Here is a 21,776-nt window from a genome sequence, read left to right on the forward strand (position 1 = left end):
ATTGAAGTCATATCTCCATGTGTACAACATGTAAATTGGAAGTGCACTGACTTATATATTAATGAGCGTACCCACCACTGCATACAAAGAAAAGAGATGCATTTGTTTTCCTGCGTCCCCCCCCTCCCCAAAACCTACACATTTATGCATCAACACTTCCCCTCGCAATGTCCTCTCTGGTGGGCCCTTACTGTTTCCAAGGCAACCTGCAGAGTGGGGGAAAGAGGATTGGCTCAGGGAATGGCAAAGCAAGACAAAATGCAGGAAAACAACAGGCACTGAGGATTCTAGTTTATGCCCCACCTGCAGGACCTCTGAGGGTCCACCTGTCTGTTAAACTTGGCCGTCAAACAAGAATGGTGTTGACACCCACTGCCTGGGTTGCCATGAAATTTTGAATGAATACTAATTTACCCAAGGGGATAAATATTAATGTGTTTTGACTGTTGTGACGTTTCAGTGACAGTGTTTCTAGACACATGCTGAGGTGAAATTGTTCATTTTGTAATGATGAATTAAAGTGTCCACCGTAAATACAAATGTTAAAGAATTTATTTCGCCAAATGGAGACTACTGTGTGGAATTTTCTTCTTGTGTTGTAATTTGCTGCAAGCAAAACACTATTCAGTATTCTTTAGCACCCATTCATCTGTTCTTTCAAGGCCACTTCCAACCCAAACCACGCTCAAGTGCATAACTGTTGCAGACGACACAGTTTGTGCTGGACCTCATTTTGGTCGTTTTGAATGAGTTCCACACAGGCGTTTTTAACGCTGTGAGATTCTAACTGGACTAATTGTAGCAATTCATCCTGATTTCTTCCTACACATTTTAATAAATATGTTCTACTAAATTGTGTAAATTCTTGTAATTCTACTCGCAGATAGCAGGTTGAGTTAATCAGTTATTTTAATTAATTCTTAGCCACTTTGGCGACAGTGAGGAAAAACTCCCTTTTAACAGGAAGAAAACTCCAGCAGAACCAGGCTCAGGGAGGGGCGGACATCTGCCGTGACGGGGTACTTGGTGTTAGCACTAATTCTTTAATTAACATTTTTTAGTTTTCTAAGCACCTTTATGAGGATATGGCATGGCTTATTTTTTCTTTCATTAAGTAACAAGAAATGTGAAATTAAGTAGGTTTCATTTTTAAAACACAAAATGATTAACAGTGGAACATGTACATAGGTTCTGGGTTCCAAAGGAAAGTACCTTAAACCTGCTTTCTATCTGAAGACTGCCAGATGGCATTACAAAAAGACTTCTGGTCCCATAGAAGTCAAAATACCTTTCTGACTTGACCTCTGTAAACACTTTCTTGTTGGATTTATGGGCTCAGTCACTCATTTTGGTCATACTATGTTTCAAAAAGGAGGATTATCCCAGATATGCAAGCACTTTCACAGTCAAACCTTCCCCACCATGTCACATCCAGTTCTTTGAAACCAAAATGGTGACAGTGAAAACGCTAATCTCAAGGCTTCAATACAGGCCTTCAGAAACCAGTGAATGATGTCACCATGGATAAGTCCACCTTTTATACTGTCAACTGCCCCACACTGCCCCCTGTACCCTCACCCCAGAAATACATTACATTTTTGTAAAGAATGATCAGGATCAATGATCGTTTTAAAGGGAAAGATGAGTCTTATTGTTGTATTGATTTCAAGTGTTATCTCTCAGTCCTTATCACGTTTAAGGTTTGATAGACTTGTTTTAATTCAATTCTCCGATCTCAGAATTGCACAATGCTCTGTGTAATGCCAAATCAGCTGTATCGGTACACCTTCATTATTACGACACACGCTGTAGTGCAGTATCACCAGTGATGAACTGTGAGCCATTTAGCAAACCAGTGCACCAGATATTCACATATGATCTTCTTAATTCAGTGTAAATGTCCCTGTGTGCACCTGTGTACGTGAGCTTGCAGTGGTGACCACAGGATTTCTGCGATTTTATTGTTTGAAAGAGTAATGTCAGTAGAGAGATAAGCCTGGGAAGCCAGGGGGATATAGATACTTCAATCCAGACAGAGTCAAGGCTGTACACAGATGTACTGATCTCTCCTCCCAGCTCCCTCAGCTCTGTCTCTCATCTGTCTTCTGGCTTTCCTTGAAGTCTCTCATGCTCCCTGATCCCTCTTAGTTTAGTCTCATATACAGTGAATGGCTACTGAATGGCACATTATTCCGTTTTGCAGACATTGTCAGCAGCCATCAATTCTGTATGAGCTCTCCTTCACACCTCAGCGCCTCCCACACAGGAACTGGCCCTTTTACTGCACCTGCTGTTGTGTGCGTGGGAAATGAGAATATCTTGAGTTCAATCCGGTCTGTATTTATATGCATTCTTGTGTGTGTGTGTGTGTGTGTGTCTTTTATTGTGTTTGCGCAATAAATCTCGTGAATCCTCAACCAAGAACCACTGAGGCAGCGACACACAGTGAAACATTAACTATTACCTGCACCCACAGTTGCACTTATAAACACTGTCAAATGTGATTACACTCAGCAGTACTGATAAAGGGTTTCCCCTGCCTATCTAAATCTGGCTAAGCGAAGTAATCAAAATGCATCACTACAATCTAGTTCTGCAGAGAACACGGCACAGGTACTGAAATACCAATTTGTGATGAAAAAAAAATATGTTAAGGTAAATTTATTAAATCAAATGAAATTCTTTAAATTGTTTTTGGTTTCTGGCCTTTGTAGTGTGCAATTTAGATGAAATCCTCTATCCAAAAATGAGTTACCTTGGTAGTTTAGGTCCAGACTCCCAGAAAACTGTAAGTTTTTATATCAAATAGATTGGATGTGGCATGTGGATATTTTTTTCAAAGTATCAACAAAGGGGGGAGTTAATTTTTGCATTCTCAGCCTCTCTAAGCAGAAGTGATGGGTGTTGCCAGCTTTTGTCCTGCCCATGTGTAAGGAACAGCAGGCATTGATTGAATTGCTGCTTGACAAAGCAGAAACTGCTTATTGAGCTAATGCACCTGTGTGTTGGAATCGATCTTGCAATGTCACTTGCAAATGCGTGGCAGGAAGATGTAGAGGAAAGAAAGGGACACGCAGAAGGGATTGGAAAGAGGAATTTGGTAAGACTTTAGTTTAGTAACGATAGTTTCTATTTTCCTTTCCCCATATCTCCTGTGCTTATTTCTATTCTAATAATCTGTGGATGTCCTGTTTGCCTCTCTGCTACGTTTCTTACATTTGGGACCTCCCTTGGTATTTTATAGCCTATTTGATTGTTAAGATTTCAGATCAGCTGTTTGTATGAGTTGTGACTTTGTTACAGTCCGGTGTTTACATGAGGAAAAGCATGATTATGAATATGCCGTGCATTTGATTTAATCAGCAGTTTATTCATTTGGCAGAAGTTTGATCGCCTCCCGGAATAAGATATCTATTGTCTTTTGAGCATAATGGTCACTGTTAATCTTATTTTCTTCAGGGCACAGTTTCCAAGCCATAGATTTAGTCTAGTCCTAGACCATAAACTTTTTTAAGTGGAGGTATGCATTGACTTTTTTTTCCAATTCCTGGTCAAGGCTTAATGAAATCTGCTGTAATCATTTGTAATAAAAGACAAACTATCCACAGAGCACAAGTTCAGCTTGGAAAGTTCAATTTTTAGTTTGCTTCCTTACTATAGCTGGTATATAAAAGCCGGATACAGCTTCTTTGTCTGAAAAGTGAAGCCAGTGTGGAAGTGCTTTAAACCTACATTCCTACTAGTGACCAGGAAGGGGTAATAAGAGGCATATGGTTGCAAAACGAACAGGTATCCAACCAAAAGATCATAGCGCTATATATGAGAGCAGCCTTCAGCTGCCTTGATATGACCTCAGTGAACACTTTGTTGATGAGTTTAAAGTCTGTTAAATACAAGGGGATACTCATTTAGTATACAATGGTCTTGAATCAAAAAGGCCTATAAAGCAGGACATTGTTTGGGGCAGACCTACTTCTTGATTGTTCTGTTATTAGTGTTCAGTATAAGTTAGATTCATGTCTCTCTTGCCACACAAAACAGAAAGATGGCAACAGAAGCGCTTACAGTGGGATTTCACCAGCTGATCAGTGGCGTTACAATGTCTATGTCCAACTTTTATATACAGTCTATAACTATGAAACATATGCATTGTATGTACAGGAGGAACACAGCAGAAGAAGATTAGAAAGTTAAGTAATTTAAAACAGTAAAATTGTTTAGGTTCTAGCCCACTGGTTTAACCTACTGGTTAATTATGTTTTAGGTCATTTAAACAGGGCATTTCTAATCTGATTTGGCTTTTGGACAAATAATAATTAGAATATTAAAGTTCATGTATTTGGTGCCACTTATTAGAGTCTTGTATCTTCCCTCATTAATCATCTGTTCATCAGTGTGCCTGCGTCCTTTCCTGCTTTGTCCCCTTGTCTTTGGGTTTCCTTTTTGGAGATTTATTTTTGGCCTGACCTGAGCTGTGCTTTGCCTGCTTGGACAACTTTTTCTTATTTTTGCTTCCTTGTTCAAAGTTTGTTCCACTCTAGTAAATTTCATTAAAGTTAATTGTTGCTTTTTATGACCTTTTTAGGTTATTATACCCCACATGTAGCCTCTCTTTCAACATAATACAAGTATGTAAATTCCTGCACAGATACATAAAGGCATAAATAGGCTTAAGAGAGTTGAGTCAGGCTGAAGTCAGAGCCAGGAACTGCAATTTCTTTCAATTCATGATGGCGCAAAATCTTTGCAGCTGTTTAGTCCTTACCACCTGCCTGTTTGGATCTCTCTTGCAGTCTTGCGTGAAAATGAGTTGGATTAAATTACCGTTACACACAATCGCGTCTTTTCCCATTGTGTTGCTTTGTATTTATTTACAGTGATGTAACTTGTATGGAAGGAAATTGGAAAGAAAAAAAAGCAAATGAGACGAGTCAAGTCAGGAAATAGCAAATCTCTGCGTAGTGCATGGATTTTATTCTGCACCTCCGTAGTATCTCTCAAGCTATATTTGTGCGCATATACTTTATCTGCTCTGTTACACTGTCAATCATGCATCTTCTACTCCCATCTGATACATGGCAGAGAGAGTGATGTTGCATCAACTTTACAGAGACAGGCTCCAACCTGTGTCTCTACATCCCTTCAACACGCTTCAATGCTCTTCTTTCTTGTACTTTCTGTAATTTTTAGATATATAGTCTCTGTCCCTCCTACTACTGTCGACTTAACCAAAGTAAAACAAACAAATCTATCCTCAAACAAAGCTCTCTTTTCCCCCTATCATTTGGCTCTTGCAGTTGATGACATGCAGCTTTTTACAAAGGGATCAAAAAGTATTCATACCCTTGTTGTTTTCAATTGTTTGTTTTATTGAATTTTGGTTTATTGAATTCACATTTCAACAATGCATTTGCAGAAACGTGACTACTGCCAAAGAGTCTTCAACGGAGGACTAAAAAGGGACTGAACTCTTCATGACCAAATTCTGTTTCTGAGTTTTGTGAATTTGCAAAAAAAAAAAAAGAAATCTCAAAACCGGTCATTACTTTGCTATTATCAGTTGTTAAGTTGCTCATGTGACACCTTTTACTACAGCACTACAGATTCATGATGCCTTTATTTTGCAACGTAAGCCTTTTCTAATCATTGTTTTGTGATAGATGCGTTGTGCGGTGTGCAAGGGCAGATAGCTTTTCCTTCTTCTGGAGAAAGAGAAAATGACAAATAGAGAAACAGGCTTGAACACACCCAGGAAGTGAGCACATCAATCATACTGGGGTCAAAGGCCACCCCATCTTCTGTTCTAGGAAGCAGGAATGAGTGAGGATGGGGAGTAGAGGCAAGGTGATGAAAAGAATGTGAGGGATGGATGATGCGATGGATGGCAAGGTGCCTGTGCTGATTGTTTGTGTGCACTTTGGCGTGTTCGCATGCTTCTACTTCTAGCTGCTGTGTGTTGTAGAATTAGCTACACTGATGGATGAGGACGACCACTTGCAGCGAAAGCGCTTAAAGCACATGGGCTCCAGGGACAGGCCTTGTCACAATCACCCATCCAAGTGACTTATGGACCTGCCATGAGGAACAACAAATGGCTGGTGCTGTTGGGTGGGATGCAACCAGTTGGAAAGGAATAGTCCATATAACGACATGAGCCAAACTCGGTGGAAGAAATGCATGTCTCTTCTTGAAAACAGGAACTACTAAGGCCTGCTTTATTTCCTTATGAAAGCTGTAAATTGTGTGGAAAATAATTCAGATATATAAAAACATGTAAAGTTAAAGGAGAAAAAAGTGAACAAATATTTAAAATGTTATGTTGCTTTTCCCCCCCCTCAAGCTTCTCCCATTTTCTTACTTTCTATGTTTAGGATTTAGCCTGCAGGTATGAATGGAACAGACTGTGATAAATGAGCTTTTAAATGCTGGTTGTCTTTATACACCGCTGCCTCGGTATTCTAGTTTTTTTCTGTTATGTAAAGAGAGGCGTCACTTTTGCTCAACTTGTATTTTTGTTTTCTGGAGCATTCCAAAGGGAGAATAGCAAAGCCAAGACAAAAACTTCATTTCGCTTCCTTTGTGCGAAGCAAATACATCTTTTTCTATCCTGCTGCTCATTGGTAACTGCTTCACATTGTGGGAGTAAAGGCAATATTGATGATTCACCGGCAGGTTAAAAATGTATGTGCTATATCTGCGCTCCAGGCCTAGCCCTGTTTGGGGATTGCATGGGTAATGGCACTATTAGACTTGATTTACTGCCCAAACTAATAACCTGAAATGAAGAGTGTGATGGGATTATTACGTGCAGACACACAGAGACACACATGGATGTGTATTAGAGTCCATGCATTCCCATACTTAACACATCTCCACTCTGACAGTGCTGCACCCTCAGTCATTTTTAATTCAGTGAAATCAGCCAGCTGGTTCATCTCTCTGTCTCTGTCACTATTTTGCAGACACACAAATGTACACATCCAGTCTGTGTTCATGCCGTCTTTTTCTCACGCATCTGTCATCCCAGTCTAAAAATAGACCTCACAGACATTCTGACTGTAAGAAGGAAAAGCACAGGTGTAACTAATAACATTACCGATGGCTCCGTTCCATTTAGGCATGCCGGTAAGCCAACATGTACAATATCAGGGCTCTAGTACTGGCACATCTAAAATGGAACGCAGCCAGTGTTGATGCTGTTATTTACTCAAGTCAAACTGTTGGCTGTAAGAATGAGCTCTGTTCCTGTGCATCACTCCATGTTTCTGTCTTCCTCTATCCTTTGCCTTCAGTATCAAACACTCACAGTGACTTTGATTCAGACTCACATGGTTTAATGACAGGGTCAAAACCATTTCCTGCTTGGCAACAGAGCCCCCTGTGGCCAAACTGCAGCACTAAAAAAAGTCAGTCCCAGCAGCTAATATGCTAATCCAGCAGAGTCCTTGTGTATATGCTAATGTGGTAATGTTGGAAGGGAAGCTGTAATAAGGTAGCATCGGCTGGTCAAAATAAAGGCTGGGAATTGACAAGTCAGCCTGTCATTAGAGTAGTGGATTGTGCCAGAGGGAGAGTACAAAAGTACTAACCAGGTATTTTAAAAGGTAAATCAGCAGCAAGTCGCGTAGGGCATCTTTAGCGTGTGAGCAGGTGTTCTGCCTTCAACAGATGATGGGAAACACCTGCTGTGAAATCACTGATGGAGCCAGAAGTGCAAAGTGCAGCTGTGAGTCACTACTGGTTTTACTCTTAAAAACCCTCTTCAGAAGAATAGGGAAATGTTAGGGGTGTGGAATTGGCTAAGATGTTTTGCTGTTGGTTAACAGTGTTAAAGCCAGGGCATATCCATAGATAGCAAACATACTGACTCATTTAATCAGGGAATTCTGGTTGACATGGTGAGACCAACCCATTCAGCCCTGTGCTCCATAATCACTTTACACAGTGTGTTGGTGCTTTTATGTATATTTGTGCATCTACGGATCCAATGTATAAATACTGGAATGTATTAACTTTCTCTGACATTTGCAAATGAAAGTAATTTTTATTCTGTCAGTCAAAAATACCTTCTTCCAAATATGAAAATTAAACATGAAGATACTTTATGTAAAGATTCAGTGCAGAGTTTAATTCAAATGTTGACCACAAGGGGCAGTGTTTTACCTGTTAAGGCCTTTATACACCAGACACATAAAACCCATGTGAATATTTTGCATGTTACAAATATGGATCAGACTCACCTACTTATCCTATCTTAATAGGGCAGCCGTTCGCACTGGCCACATAATTTTGCTGGACAGATTTGCCAATTTTTTACATTTTTTTAAAGTTCACACAGTTCGACACTTCTCCGGGTCAATCGGCTCTCTGAAATGATTTCTCTGCCTCCTCACGTGTGGTCCCACCTCTGCCAACAAGAGTTCAAACTGAAATTCTTCCTGCTCCTGCCTTCTCATGAGAATTGGACAAACCCAGACTCTCCTTCTGTTTTTTTTTTTTTTTGTTTTTTTTATCTCATTATCGCTTGATGTGAACTTAATTTAGGATTATTTCTCCACCTCTTAGTGGTACAAATGGTATTGCATAAAGGCACAGCCTGACCAGTTTGACTTCAGTTAATATCCTTTCAACACAATACATACAAAGTGGCTGTGTCTTCACATTCTGTTAATAACCTTTATTAGTTTTCAAAGTTTTGAAACTATTTTTAAACACAGGAATTTACAATGAATATCTTTAAGCAGATGCCTTATTGTGTTTCTTTAAGAAATCTTGCTCATGCTATGATTTTAAGTCCTGCAAATATGAACACAGACAGTTAAAATTTGTATCTAACCATGACTTAGATATGAGTTCCACCTTCGCAATCATATTTTTTTTTCTTACCATCTGAATCAACCCATGTAAGCTGTTTACACATATAAACTCCTGAAAATGTCAGGAGGATACGGTTGGAAAGCTGTCTGAAGTTGTCTCTCAGACAATGTTCCGACAACGTCTAGCACACAGCGGGGTGCAGTTTGCATCAGCCGCTTTCTAGCTACTGGAAACACTGCGGTTTTAGAAAAAGGTGTCTGCTTAGTAAAGCATGCAGTGGGCAGGGCACCCACTCGGTAGCTGTGGTGTACAGGACAGATAACTGCAATAATCTTACATTGACGCAAATCATGGGTATCAGACGTCACAAGAACCAGGGTGCATGCATTTTAAACAGTGTAATGTCTGACTTGGAATGTCTGGAAAAGTTCAGAGCTGCAGTGCACTTGCAAAAAACAGCTGTAGGCAATCCTGACTTGAACTACTGTATAATGTATTCAGCTTAAAATGAGGAATAAAATTAGGAGGAAGGCGAGGTTGGCGGTGTCAAAAACACACATGATGTTCGAGAAGGAGCCCGGGGTTTGTGTGAGACTATTTTTAAGTTTAGTTTTACTTTTATTTTCGCTTGCTGTTACATCTGTGCAAGAGACTATAGTTTAGGTTAAAATATACCGGTACATAAAGTGGCTTGTGACACATTTTAAAACTTAACTAAAAGTTGTAATAAGCTACTTACATTAACAACATTTTCTTTCCGTTAGCTTCACACCTGGGAGTAGCAGAGTATGCTCGCACACACACAAAGACATTTCAAATCGCACTCGTAGAGGTCATGTTTTTTGTCTGCTGCGTGGACTGGACACAAACTGTTTGCAGTTTATTTACCAGCCAGTTAATTCCACAGCTCAAGCTCTGTAGAATGCACTATGGGGTGAAATGATTGATCCGTCCTTGTTAGACCTTGCTGTAAGCAAGTCTTTAGCTTAGACTAGAGTGAGGAAACCTGAAACATGAAAACAAACAATCACAAGAAAGAAAAAGAAAAAAAAGATAAAAAGGGGCTTTTAGGGTTTGACTTAAAGCATTTCTTGTGTGTCAAAGCAGCACAACAAAAAGATCATTGCATTATATTTTTTCCCAAGAAAAGGATCACAAGAAGCATCTTAACATGCCAGTCATGCACTCGTCTTTATGAATGTTAAGAGCTAGTTATTTAAACAAATGACAAACATTTTCTAATTAAAGAAAAGGCAAAATTTTCTTAAGACATGCTTTTTTCTTGGGCAGTCAGTAAGAGAAGACTAAAAATATTTTATTTATTTATTTTTTGGTAATACGTTATAGAGCTGGAGACATTAGATAGGATAAAAAAAAACTTGAGTGTGGTTTGAGCATGATGGCGAGGTGCCAGCGAGCTGTGTTTCTGTGTAGGAGCCATTCTGTCCTCGCTGGAGTTCAACCCAGTTCCTGTTGAGGGACTGAGCTTCATCCAAAGTCCAGCACATGTTCTGGCCAGGTCCCTCGCTGTGTGGGAGTGTGTGACCGGGACAGTAAGCTGGGTGACACAGAGTACGTGTGTGTGTGTGTGTGTGTGTGTGTGTGTGTGTGTGTGTGTGTGTGTGTATGATGTTTGTTTGGTCATTGCCCTTTTGCTCACACTCTAAGGATTTACTGTCTGAAATGCAGAGCAAAGCTCTAATCCACTGCACTCCTATATAGTACTGTAGCAGTGTGACTTAGCTGTTCAGGCGTAAGTCATTAAGGTACATGGAAACTGTGTCTTTCACTGGAACATAACATGAGCTCACAGACACGAGATTGGCTGAACTTCCTCTGAACTTGATTTACATAATAATACATAATTAGTCAAGGTTCTACCAATAGTGAGCGTGCTCCTTTGCATGCACCTACATGATTGCACAAGCAGTGATGGTCAACATAGCGTGCTCAAGCGACTACCCTGATAGGTAAAACAGCACTTAGTGCATTTGGAATTTCTCGACTATGTCAACTTCTGTCGGAGCTCTGCTACTACATTTAACTATGTGCACACATCTCAGAAGATACGATTTTATCTGTTTATCTGTTTGTTTTGGAAAGATGTTGCTGCTTGGGTCAGAAATGTTGCCATGAACAGATGGCTCTGTGTGTCGTTATCTGTCATCAGACTTTCCCTCGTTTTCTGGCCCTTGGCAGTGCTAACGTGATGCAGTGCCACATACTTTACCACAACCCGCCTCGTTTACTGTCAGTTTTCTCTCCCCCCCCTTCTATTTCTACAGCTTTGCCCAGCTACACTTGTGGTAATCCTGGAAAGCTACTCAACGGCCACCAGCAGGGGTCTACTTTTAATATCGGGGACAAGATCCGCTACAGCTGCAGCCCGGGCCATGTACTAGAGGGTCATACCACCCTGTCCTGCCTTGCCACTTCAGCTGGTACTGCTGCCTGGGATTTCCCCCTTCCTTACTGCAGAGGTAAGTAGGAAGCTCAGCAGAAGGCCGTCTGTTATAAGAGACCTTTTGGCTAAATTTTTACATGTTAATTGAATCTGTTTTCAGTGCTTTTGCGTGAACTCTTCAGAGATATTTGAGGTCTTTCATTTATTTTTATGGAAAAAAGTTCATTCTTTGTTTAAAAGAAAGAAGAAAAAGAAACAAGAAATCTGCTTTGGTTATATCTACTAGTTGCTATAAAAAATAACTGACCTTGTTTTTGGAATGAAGAGCAATCGGTCTCACTCATTTAGTCTTTTCTCCACCAGGTGGATAAACCAGCTTCTCCAGCCCACATGCACCGACATACAGTATATTTACACATGCCTCTACATGACCTGACACTGGTTTTCGGTGGTTATTCTGATATCTTATTTACCATGGCAGGACCTCATGTGTTAGCTCCCAGTCAGGCGCTCGTGCCAGTTGTCCTTCCCTGCAAGCATCCCTGTGGCAGCGACACCTGCCAGTGCATGTTGTCTGCTACAACATGAGGATTCTTGAAAATACTTACACTGTAGGCAAAAGTGACACTATAATACTTCAGTTTACAAGATTGGTCTTTGAATAAAAGATTAATTCCTAGAAAACTGCTTGACCATCTATATTCATTTGCTTTCTTGTGTGTGTGTGTGTGTGTGTGTGTGTGTGTGTGTGTGTGTGTGTGTGTGTGTGTGTGTGTGTGTGTGTGTGTGTGTCACTGTGTCCGTGTGGCCAACGGTTTGAGTCAGTGCGCCTGCTGAGCAGACCGCTGAGACTCTATGCCATCTGCAGCCATGCCGGGAGTCAGGAAGCCCACATAGGAGCACACATGGCTGGGCACCACGCGCCAGCACAGTCCCCCCACCCTCCCTATCACACGCAGGCACATGCACATGCCTTTTCTCCACATCAAAATGGGAGATTATTTTGCATGCATTTCAAAATCATGGTTCTTTGTAATTTATAACGATAACTTTGTCCCCTCTTTCATTTCTGTTTGCTTCCTAGAGAATTTCTGTTTAGACCCCAATTCAGCTTTGTCAATCTCCTCACCCCATTCCCACCAAGGCTCCATCCTGGGGGGGAAAAAAATCACTCAAGCACTCAAGGATGTGATTATGTCACCTTTTCAGCAGAAATTACACGCCAACAAGTTTTAGAAACTGGCAATTTCCCCTGTGATTAATTGAGGTCTCCTGGTGCCACATAAAAGTCAACGTGTACACCTGAGTGCTCCTTCATAATGCATAAGTGTATTGTTAATGTCACTCCAATTATAGAGCCTGCCCATATGTGCTAGAGCAGAACTTGCACTGTACTTTGGGAGCAGAGAGAACATTTTGGCACAGTCACCATTCTGGACACAGGAGAGGACCAACGTGCCAGCACTGTCGGGCCAAAGATGATAAGCCAGCCGTTGATGACACAGATAATGTTTTACATTTCCTGTCTTGTGCCCAATTTGTTTTTTTCTTTAGCTGTGAGAAATGTCATTGCTTATCATATGAGTACACTTATAAAGGATTTAACATCAGTCTTTTATTCAGATTTTAACACCCTTTCCATCTCCACTGTCGCCCTTTTCTGAGCTTTTCTGTGCTCAGACCCACGCCTCATCTCTCTTGCTATTTTTTTTTTTGCTGCATATCTTTCCAGAAATAAGCTTACTTCTGACAAGTTCTAAATGTCAGTGCACATACCTGCAGCATCACACTGACACAACTTTTTATGTTTGGTGTGTACGCATCCATTATCCTGCTTATTGCAAAGACACTCTGACTTTTAGTTGTAGTCGGTCACATGTAATTAGAAAGTCCCAGATATAGCTTTCACGATTTCTGCTGGTCTTATATAAGGATTGATTTCTGGATGCATATTAAACACTAATGTGTTTTTATAGCTTGCATGCATCAGTCATGCTTATGTCTTATATCTTGCCATGACTCTCAGAGCAATCGAAGCAGCTCCTAACATTTAATAGAGAACCATGACATCCTAAGTGACAGGCTGAAAAATGCACTGTTCAACCGTGGGAAGCAGTCTGACATCTACAATTGACTGAAGAAAAAAATTAAATAAGTTTCTGCACACCTCACATACTGAACGGTTCAGAAGTTTTTTGGGGAGCGGGCTTTGGCTTCATATACTCTGTGGGTACAACCCGCTTTGGCTCCGTTGTCGTACAGTGCTTGCATCGGCCGGTGCCGGCTGCAAAAATTCAGAGAGTGACGGGGAAAAGTCAAGGTGAAGGCAAGAGTGAGGAGTCGGAGACTTCCCTTCAAGTGTGAAGAAACAGTCCTGTGTGGAATATCAATGCACTTCCTTATCCTTTTTTCTGTCTGCATTCTACTTCCTGTCACTCCAACTGCAACGATCACCTCTCGCCCCTCCCGCCATGCGCCTCTCTTCTCTCTTCATCGTCCACTCTCCTCCTGCACTTTTCCCTTACCCAGCCTCGCATGTCACCTGTCATCCTCTTCATCCCCTTCTTTTCCCCCTTCTGTCGTAGTTTCCCTTCTATTGAGGTTCACACCTCACAGGTTTCCACTCGCCCGTACACTCTCCTGCCCTCCCTCAGGGGGAGTGTGGTGGTGACAGGTAGAGTGGATGATAGACAGGGCCAGACACTTTTGATCTCCTCCTCCCTTCTTTACCGCCACACACAGCTAGTTGGCCACTCGATATAATGAATCCCACTCCACGGTGATGCAGATATGTCCTCAGAGACACTCACACATGCACGCATACACACACACCCTTCACAAGTACTGTGGAAGTGTCGTTCAAAACTTCTTTTGACGTGTCCCCTCTGTTCACAGATTTGTGAACTGATCTATAAATGAAAGAAGGCTGTATTTCAGGCAGTGTCACATGCTGCATTGTTCACAGCTGTAATGAACATATCAGAAGCTGGCATGGGGAGTTAACCTGGCAACATTTTAAATGCATGCGTTATTATTTAATGATCTCCTTAAAGCACCGTTGAGGCGGGAAAGAGTTGCTTTGATTAACACAAATCTGAATTAATCAGAATTTAATCACTTCCCCCCACGTTGCATTAAGTTGCATCATGCTGCTTTCCCCGCTTCCTGACGACTGTAAGAGCACTGTAGGGCATTTTGAAATCCTATGACTTCTTTCTCTCTGGCCTATGGCAAAAATTGCAGACAAAGGAACAATATGCTGTAACTCACTACACAATTTCATGCTTCTGAGCTTGGAAATATGCAATTGAGCCTGCGGCAGAAAGATAATGTGTAGCCAAAAAATAAATAAAATGTAAAAAAAGAGGAAAAAATATTATTATTATTGTTATTGTAAATTGCAATAAATAAGGCTAGGAAGCCATATCTGTTGCTGGTCAGTGGTTCCGTGTTAAATCCAGAGTCAAATTTAAAATCTTCACATCATCGTTCTTAAATAATCAAGCCCCATCTTATTGAAGACTTTATCCAAAGCACCATATCACCCCGACAGAACACTTTGCTCTCAGACTGCAGGCTTACTTGTGGTTCTTATGGTATATATTAGGCTGCTGGGGGCTTTCCATCACGCACTGAGCGTTTCTTGGCTTATCACTTTTCACTCTCTATGTTAAAAGTGGTGAGTAACCCCCAGTGTACCTCACCTCTGATGGGTTGTGGCAGATGGCTGCCTCTCCTTGAGTGTTGTTCAGCTGGAGGTTTCTTCCTGTTAAAAGGGAGTTTTTCCTTCCTACTGTTGCCAAGCACTCATTCACAGGGGGTCGACTGATTGTAGGAATTTTTAAAAAATGAATTGAAACAGTTTTATGATGCTGGTCTCAAAACAGTTTCAAGATAGTTTGTTTGTTTGGTGTCATGGAAACTGAGACATCTACAGATGTTTTCATCTGTGTGCTGATGTTTTCTTGTCCTATTAGCCTTTCTTCAGTAATTGCATTCATATTTGTTGGCAGTCCTGTATCAATCAGTATACTGGAAAATCCTTAATTAAAAGTTCTCTTCTTACATGATATTCACCTTGTATATCTTATAAATGTATTCCTAACAGGTGGAAAGTTTACGGTACCGCCTAGGTTCTTTTCCAAAGAAATGGACTAAAAAAGTTATAGAATATAATTTTGGAAGATGTTGAAATAAATCATATAATTGTTGTCATTGGAAAAGTTTGCTTCCAAGACCCTGATAGGAGAATAAAAATATATAAATAGCGTCCATTTTCAAAAGGCATTAACCATGTTTGAGAGGGATTTTTGTCAATATGAACTCATTTTGTGTAAGCCAGAAACTACCCCATCAAATTTTATTATGATAGCTTCAACAGTCAAACGTGACCTTTGACTGCAGTTAAGCTGCAGTTTGTTTATTAGTGTTTAACTTACCTCGCTCGCCAGCTGCTTGCCAGTTGTCTGTACACTAGGGTTTCCTGACTCCTCATATCTCTTTGTGGCATCTCTGATTACCAATAGCATTGGTGTGGGCAGCATGGAAGGCTGACATGCACCCCTGGGGTAGTACTATCCACCCTCCATGACGCACAATGTGTGTTCCCAAACACAAAAAAATAAGGCATGAATGAAAGACAAACATGCAAACCAGGAGTTTATTTCACACTTTCAGTATGAAGTAACATTTTGATGCTGACTTTCACAGCTGATAGATTTAGCTTAGTTAACATAAGTGGATGGATATCAACTGAACAGCTAAAAGAGTATGAGATCAAAGCATTTTTGTCCTTACCAGATTCTTGCCAGTTTGTTTTGCCCTTTCTGTGTAAAATATCTCACCTGTCACTCCTGCACTCTTCAATTGCGGTTCCCACACACAGTGGAGAACCGTGGGGAAAAAACAAAAAAAGTTAAGGAGACGAAATAAATGAACGTGCCTGCACACGCACAGTCACATTACGCTTTGATTTAAAAAATCAAATCAGCAGTCACAAATGTCCTCCTGTTTTTAATCATTTGATGATTACGATGGATCAAAGTAACTGTTCCGAACACACACACAAACACACAATAACTCTAAAGGTCATGTAAGTCCTTGAATAAACTTGTGTTGCAAGTACTGGTTATATGTGGGTGTGAGGGTGTGGTGTGACACTATACCAAGGCAGATTTCATTTATTATCAACCTCATAATAATGCTATCATTTTACTACCAACGTAGAGAAACTATATAAAAATCACCTTGAGTGACGAGTTGTTGCCGAACACGTCGACCAACGTTAATCCCCACCACCATTATCTATCTGCGCAACCCCTCTGTACACATTCAGCGATCGGTACACCTCACACTCACGTGTCTGTGATTATTTTTGTTTTGCAAAGATTTTTCTTCTGATATTAATTCTTTCACAACTCTGTTTCTCTCTGCAGCGGATGACGGATGTGGAGGGACACTGCGGGGCCAGAGTGGGGTGATAACTACTCCCAATTACCCATCTGAATATAACAACAATGCCGACTGCACCTGGACTGTGCTGGCTGAGCCAGGAGACACCATTGCCCTGGTTTTTTCTGACTTTCAGCTGGAGGATGATTATGATCTGTTGGAGGTCAGCGGCACTGAAGGTTCTTCGCAATGGTGAGTAGTCAGCTTGCGGCATTTATCTGGGGAGAGAGCTGAGAAGGGGGGAGAGGTAATGCACCACAGGCATGCAGGCTTTTTTTTCAGGTGGTCGAATGAGTGTGGTGAAGTATGGTTGGAAGTGGATCGGTGTTACTGTATGTAGGTCTGGTGGAGCTGGATCATAGCTGGTACTAGCTTCAAAATGAAATAGGGCAATAACAGTAATTTGTTTGATAGGCAGCACCTAGCTTTTATATTACAAACTCAGCCTGGGTATATCATATGGTCTCTGGTTCTAAAGTGTAATTTGAACACTCAATCATGGTCACACGCTCGCACTCATTCTCTCGATTACTCAGTCTCGCACAAACACACATGCTCGGCTCTAATGATGAAGAGATAGGATGTCCTGGCGTCAGCGTGGGTCTCTCACCATCTGTGGCAGCTCCTCCTCTCTCTGACAACTCTCTCAGCTCAGGAAGTAATTAGAGAGCTCAATTACCACCGCCAGCCGTAAAGTGTTGTTTCACCCCCATTCTCGCGGAAACAGAGAGAAGCCCGCGTGAGCACAAACGGTCATGCACGCTAAAGCATTCACACTTTCAGCTACACTTTAATATATTTTCACTGCCGCTTAAAGATTTGTTGCAAACAGATATATTCTTTCACACATACACACCGGCGTTTTGTGCCTTCCGAGACCACACATAGCCAAGCTTAGCTTGAAAAACAAATATATATTTATATATTGGTTGAATACAGGTAGATGCATTTTTATGCATCAGGAAAATCTGCCATGCTGCCTTTGTCTCGGATATAATATAAAAATGCAGGTTTAGTTTCAGGATCGTGTCGGAGACAGACAGCTCAGATAAAAAAAAGAAAGACAGAAGACTTTGGAGTTAGAGCCACAGGCAGTTGGCAGGAAAGGACAAGCTATTTAACACTTGAGACACAGGCTCTGAGAGACAGAGAGGAGGGAAAAAAGACTGTTGATAAGGGAAACAGGTTCAGAAAGAATATATGAGAAGTCATCTCAGAGTGAGAGGCCCCAGGAAACCTCATGTCGGTTTCACTCATTCGCTTAGTAGTTAAGCAAAAATACTTCCCAAGAAGAACTTGATTGACTCTGAGCGGTCTTAGAACTGAAAAAATTCTGCCTAGTAGTCTGATATTAAAGTCTCGTTGAATCTTTGCTTGGCCAGTGGAGAGCTGATCGCTTCCTGGGCTCCCACAGACCGCCGCCTGACTGTGCTTCTTTTGCATATTTTACGATGTCATCAGCTTCTTGTCCTAGACTTTGATTTGCTCTATGTTGTCATGGGGAAGCGCCCAGTTCTCTACTGGCTGTGTCATCTTTGTGGCAGTTGTTGCCAGTGGCGTCTATGGTAGTGCACCTGCAGCATGGCTTTGCTGTCTTAAAGAACAAGGAAGAGCAGAAGGGAGTAAGTCACTAGAGAGGTGGCAGAAGGGCTTTGGCAAGTGATGGATACTGCAAGTCACAGTTGATCATGCACATTGGAAGGAAAAGGAAGTACAAGAGACAGAGGACACGATGCAGACAAGCTGGCTTGCATCTATTGTTTCACTTTTTTTCTCCTGTTTCGCTAGCTTAAGTGTTACCCACATACTGTACCACTGATTTGTAAAAGTTTTGGCTATTTTTTCTCATTTTTAAAAACTCATCAGCCCACTTTACCTCCAATGTGTCGAGGTAGTGAGCAGGGAGTACTAAGGATGTGGAGAAAGTGAAGTGAATCACAGCGAGTATTACTATGGAAGAATGTGGCCCGGTCTTATGAATTGCATTTTCTGCTACATAATGTGAGCAGCTGGGTGCTGGTTTACTTAGGGAAAAGATAGCAGCAGGATACAATATGAGAAGAAGATAAACCGTAGGAGGCGATGTGATGCTCAGGGCGTTGTTCTGCTTGTAAACCTTTGGTCTTGGAATTCATTTTAATTTAGCTTGGGCACCAACCTAAACATTGTGCATCCTCATGGCAGTGGTTTTCCTTAATGTGCCTGGCCAAAAAAAACTCTTTCAGGGATGATTTGAGAAGAGGGTTGTAACCTCGTGTGTTTGTGTGAAGCTCAACGCTTCTTTCTCAACAACTCTCCAAGAAGAGGACAAAGATTATTATTAATGTTGTGGCTGATTGGTGAGGGCAAAAGAGGGATGCTATGGTACAGCAGTAAAGGAATGAGCAGACACTAGTGATGACGTGTGAAAGGAAGGGCAGGACCTTTGAAGAAGAGGGTGGACGTAAGGTTGAGAGATGGGTGCAAGGATTGAAAACTCAGCTGGTGGCCAATTAGAGAGGTCAGGCTTGGCTGTTTGATGACGCTGACCTAAAGCCTTTCTGCTCTCAGTGAATGAAAGGATCAGTGAACCTTCAACTCAGCGGGGCTTGACGGTTGATGATCTCTCTCTCTTCCTCATCATGCAAATACGCTCTCTGATTTCATCACACTGGTGTGTACACAGCTGCTAAGCTTAAAAGCTGTTTCTGTATTTCAGATCTTATGGTTTACAGTTTAGCTCCAAAGGGTCATGTCGCTAATATGAGAATACTTGTTTTTGTTTTTTTTTTTTACATTTTTCAATCTTGTATTGCTTTCCATTGGCTTTAAGAAATATATCACTATAAATTACTGGTATTTGCAAATGACTAGAACGCTTTCTTGTTCTTGAGTGGGTGATGTCGGTCTCCCTCTATCCGATTGCAGCCGTTGTTCAATATGTGGGAATCTGTCTGAACTTTATTGATTGATACCTGACTGACAGGTTCATTGATCTGACACAAAAAAGAAGGGCCAAGAGATCGTGGTCAAAACCATGCTTCCCAGATCGATCCACAGCATTTTAAACTAAAGCAAGTCAAGCTTGCATGTTCTGAGTTTCTTTGTTGCGCTCACGTTTGTTTGTATATGTGTTGGTAAAGGGAGAGAACGAATCACAATTAACACCATCATTCACCAACAAGGACGTCACCTCTGTGAATATCTGAATGTGATCTTGATAGGATGCGATCTCTACCATCCTGCACTTTAATTGGCGGTTCCACGGAATTAGCATTCTGAAGAGGCGGCAGAAAAAGACAGCTCTGAACACCAGCTCCACAAGCTGAGATGTGCATGTGGATTGAATGTGGCAGCGGGAAAGGCCTGGTAAAAATGGCAAGTGAATTAGGTGAATTCTGCCTCTGCTCAGCGGTACCCTGACAGGACTTCTTCACTGTTGCTTGCCCAGGGGAACACATTACTCTGCTATTACACTGTTTGCATCCACATTGATTTTCTTCCCCATCACCATCCACTTTGAGGCAATGTAAATAATGCCCGATGCTAACCAATTGCCAGATCCTCATTTGCCCACTAGCTACTAAGTGGAACTCACAGCTATTTGACTTGTAATTTTCTTAGGTGCTCAATTGTTTTTCAAAGCACTATAATACATTTTCATCTACCAGCAGTGCTCTCTTGAGATGTTGAAAGGAACTCCCACAGCAGCTTGAATACTGTAAATAGAGAGTATAAAGTGCCTAAATCTGTACTTGAAAGAAGTCTGAATATTGGCTTTATTCCCTCGGTTCTACAAAAAAAGATTATGTAAAAAAAATGCCACATCACAGTTAAGCGATTGCACCATTTTAAAGAAAGTGTTTCCAAACAAAAACTTAAATCATCTTTTTCTTTTCTATCTTGGTAACTTTTGCAAACTCTTTCTGTTTCCCAGGTGATTTTTTTTCTTTCTTTATGCATCCATCTCTGACAACACATTGCTCCCTGGGAAAATGCAACTTATTTCTTCCTGTTTGGAGATCTGAGAACCCATTGAGTTTTGATCCCTCTAGGTAACCTCCTGCTTTCTCGTGTCTGTTTTAACTCCACGCCTTTATGGAATTGAGACGCTGACATTTAGCCAGCCTATGGATTATCCCCGGCGTGCTGATTTGTGTCAACCTGTCCCAACCTGGCGATGGGAGCGCGTCCGTGTGTGTACGAGAGAGGCAGAAAGAGATAAAGAGTTGCCGGAGAGGAGTGCAGAACACTGGATATATTGATTGGCTGTTAGGTTGACTCACCTGAGAGTGAGTGAGTGAGTGAGTGAGTGAGTGAATGAGTGGTCTTTGGAAAAGCTTTCTAAGTCCGGGGGCTGTTTTTCTTTTGTTTCCAGAGAAATGAGTGTGTTTCGTTTTTGTGGAGATAAATGCTTCTTTCTTCTCCTTCTATAAAAGACAGTGGAAAACTTGTTTTTTTTCCATGTCAGGGCTCGTGAGATTTCCTAAACTCAGCTTTTTTACTCAAGATGATCATTTTCCTGCTTTGTATACAGTCATGTGCATGTTGTATTACAGCTGTGAGAGTTGTTACCGTATGCAGATGTGTCATGAACATGCCAACTGCTGTTCGCCATGAGGAAAACACATTCATTAGTCACACCCTCCCACTGGGACTCCTCTGCAAAGCTGCTATTTTTTTATGTTATAAAACGGTCACGGCGAGAGTGTGTGTGGAAGTGAGTGATTGTGCGGCTTCTCCGGTGAACAGTGTTTGACTGACAGTGCAAGAAAAGGTGATTACGCACTCATGCTTTGCTTTAACCCTTTAGAGCCGATCGGAGCGGGAACGCTCTGTTATGCGTAACTATTTTTAAATCCCAGTAGCACTGCAACCACGTAAGCTAGCGCAAAATTTTTTTTTGCATATGAAACCGGAGGAGTTGTACTTACATCTGATGCCATCAGCTTGTCCTAGGTCACGGTTTCCTTCCACATAAAGCTTTGCAAAAACTGCATAAAAAGCGCTTGCAGGAACAAAAACATAATATTCCAGAAACACGCTTTACCGATCTGATCAGCTGTTCAAAACACTTCCTACGTTGGAATAGACGTCAGCGCGAACTTTTGGATTTCCGCCATTA

General features: G+C 41.3%; 1 protein-coding gene across 1 annotated transcript in view; it reads left to right on the forward strand.

Annotated features, from left to right (window-relative positions):
* csmd2 (CUB and Sushi multiple domains 2) overlaps positions 1 to 21,776 on the forward strand; it is a 296,524-nt gene that overhangs the window by 83,763 nt on the left and 190,985 nt on the right. Inside the window, exons 4-5 of the mRNA XM_080862285.1 lie at positions 11,103 to 11,297; positions 16,657 to 16,864. Of these exons, the coding sequence (XP_080718411.1) occupies positions 11,103 to 11,297; positions 16,657 to 16,864 (403 nt within the window). The remainder of the gene's footprint in view (positions 1 to 11,102; positions 11,298 to 16,656; positions 16,865 to 21,776) is intronic.

This window comes from Rhamphochromis sp. 'chilingali' (assembly GCF_963969265.1).
Source record: "Rhamphochromis sp. 'chilingali' genome assembly, chromosome: 17".
NCBI classification, from domain to species: Eukaryota; Metazoa; Chordata; class Actinopteri; order Cichliformes; family Cichlidae; genus Rhamphochromis; species Rhamphochromis sp. 'chilingali'.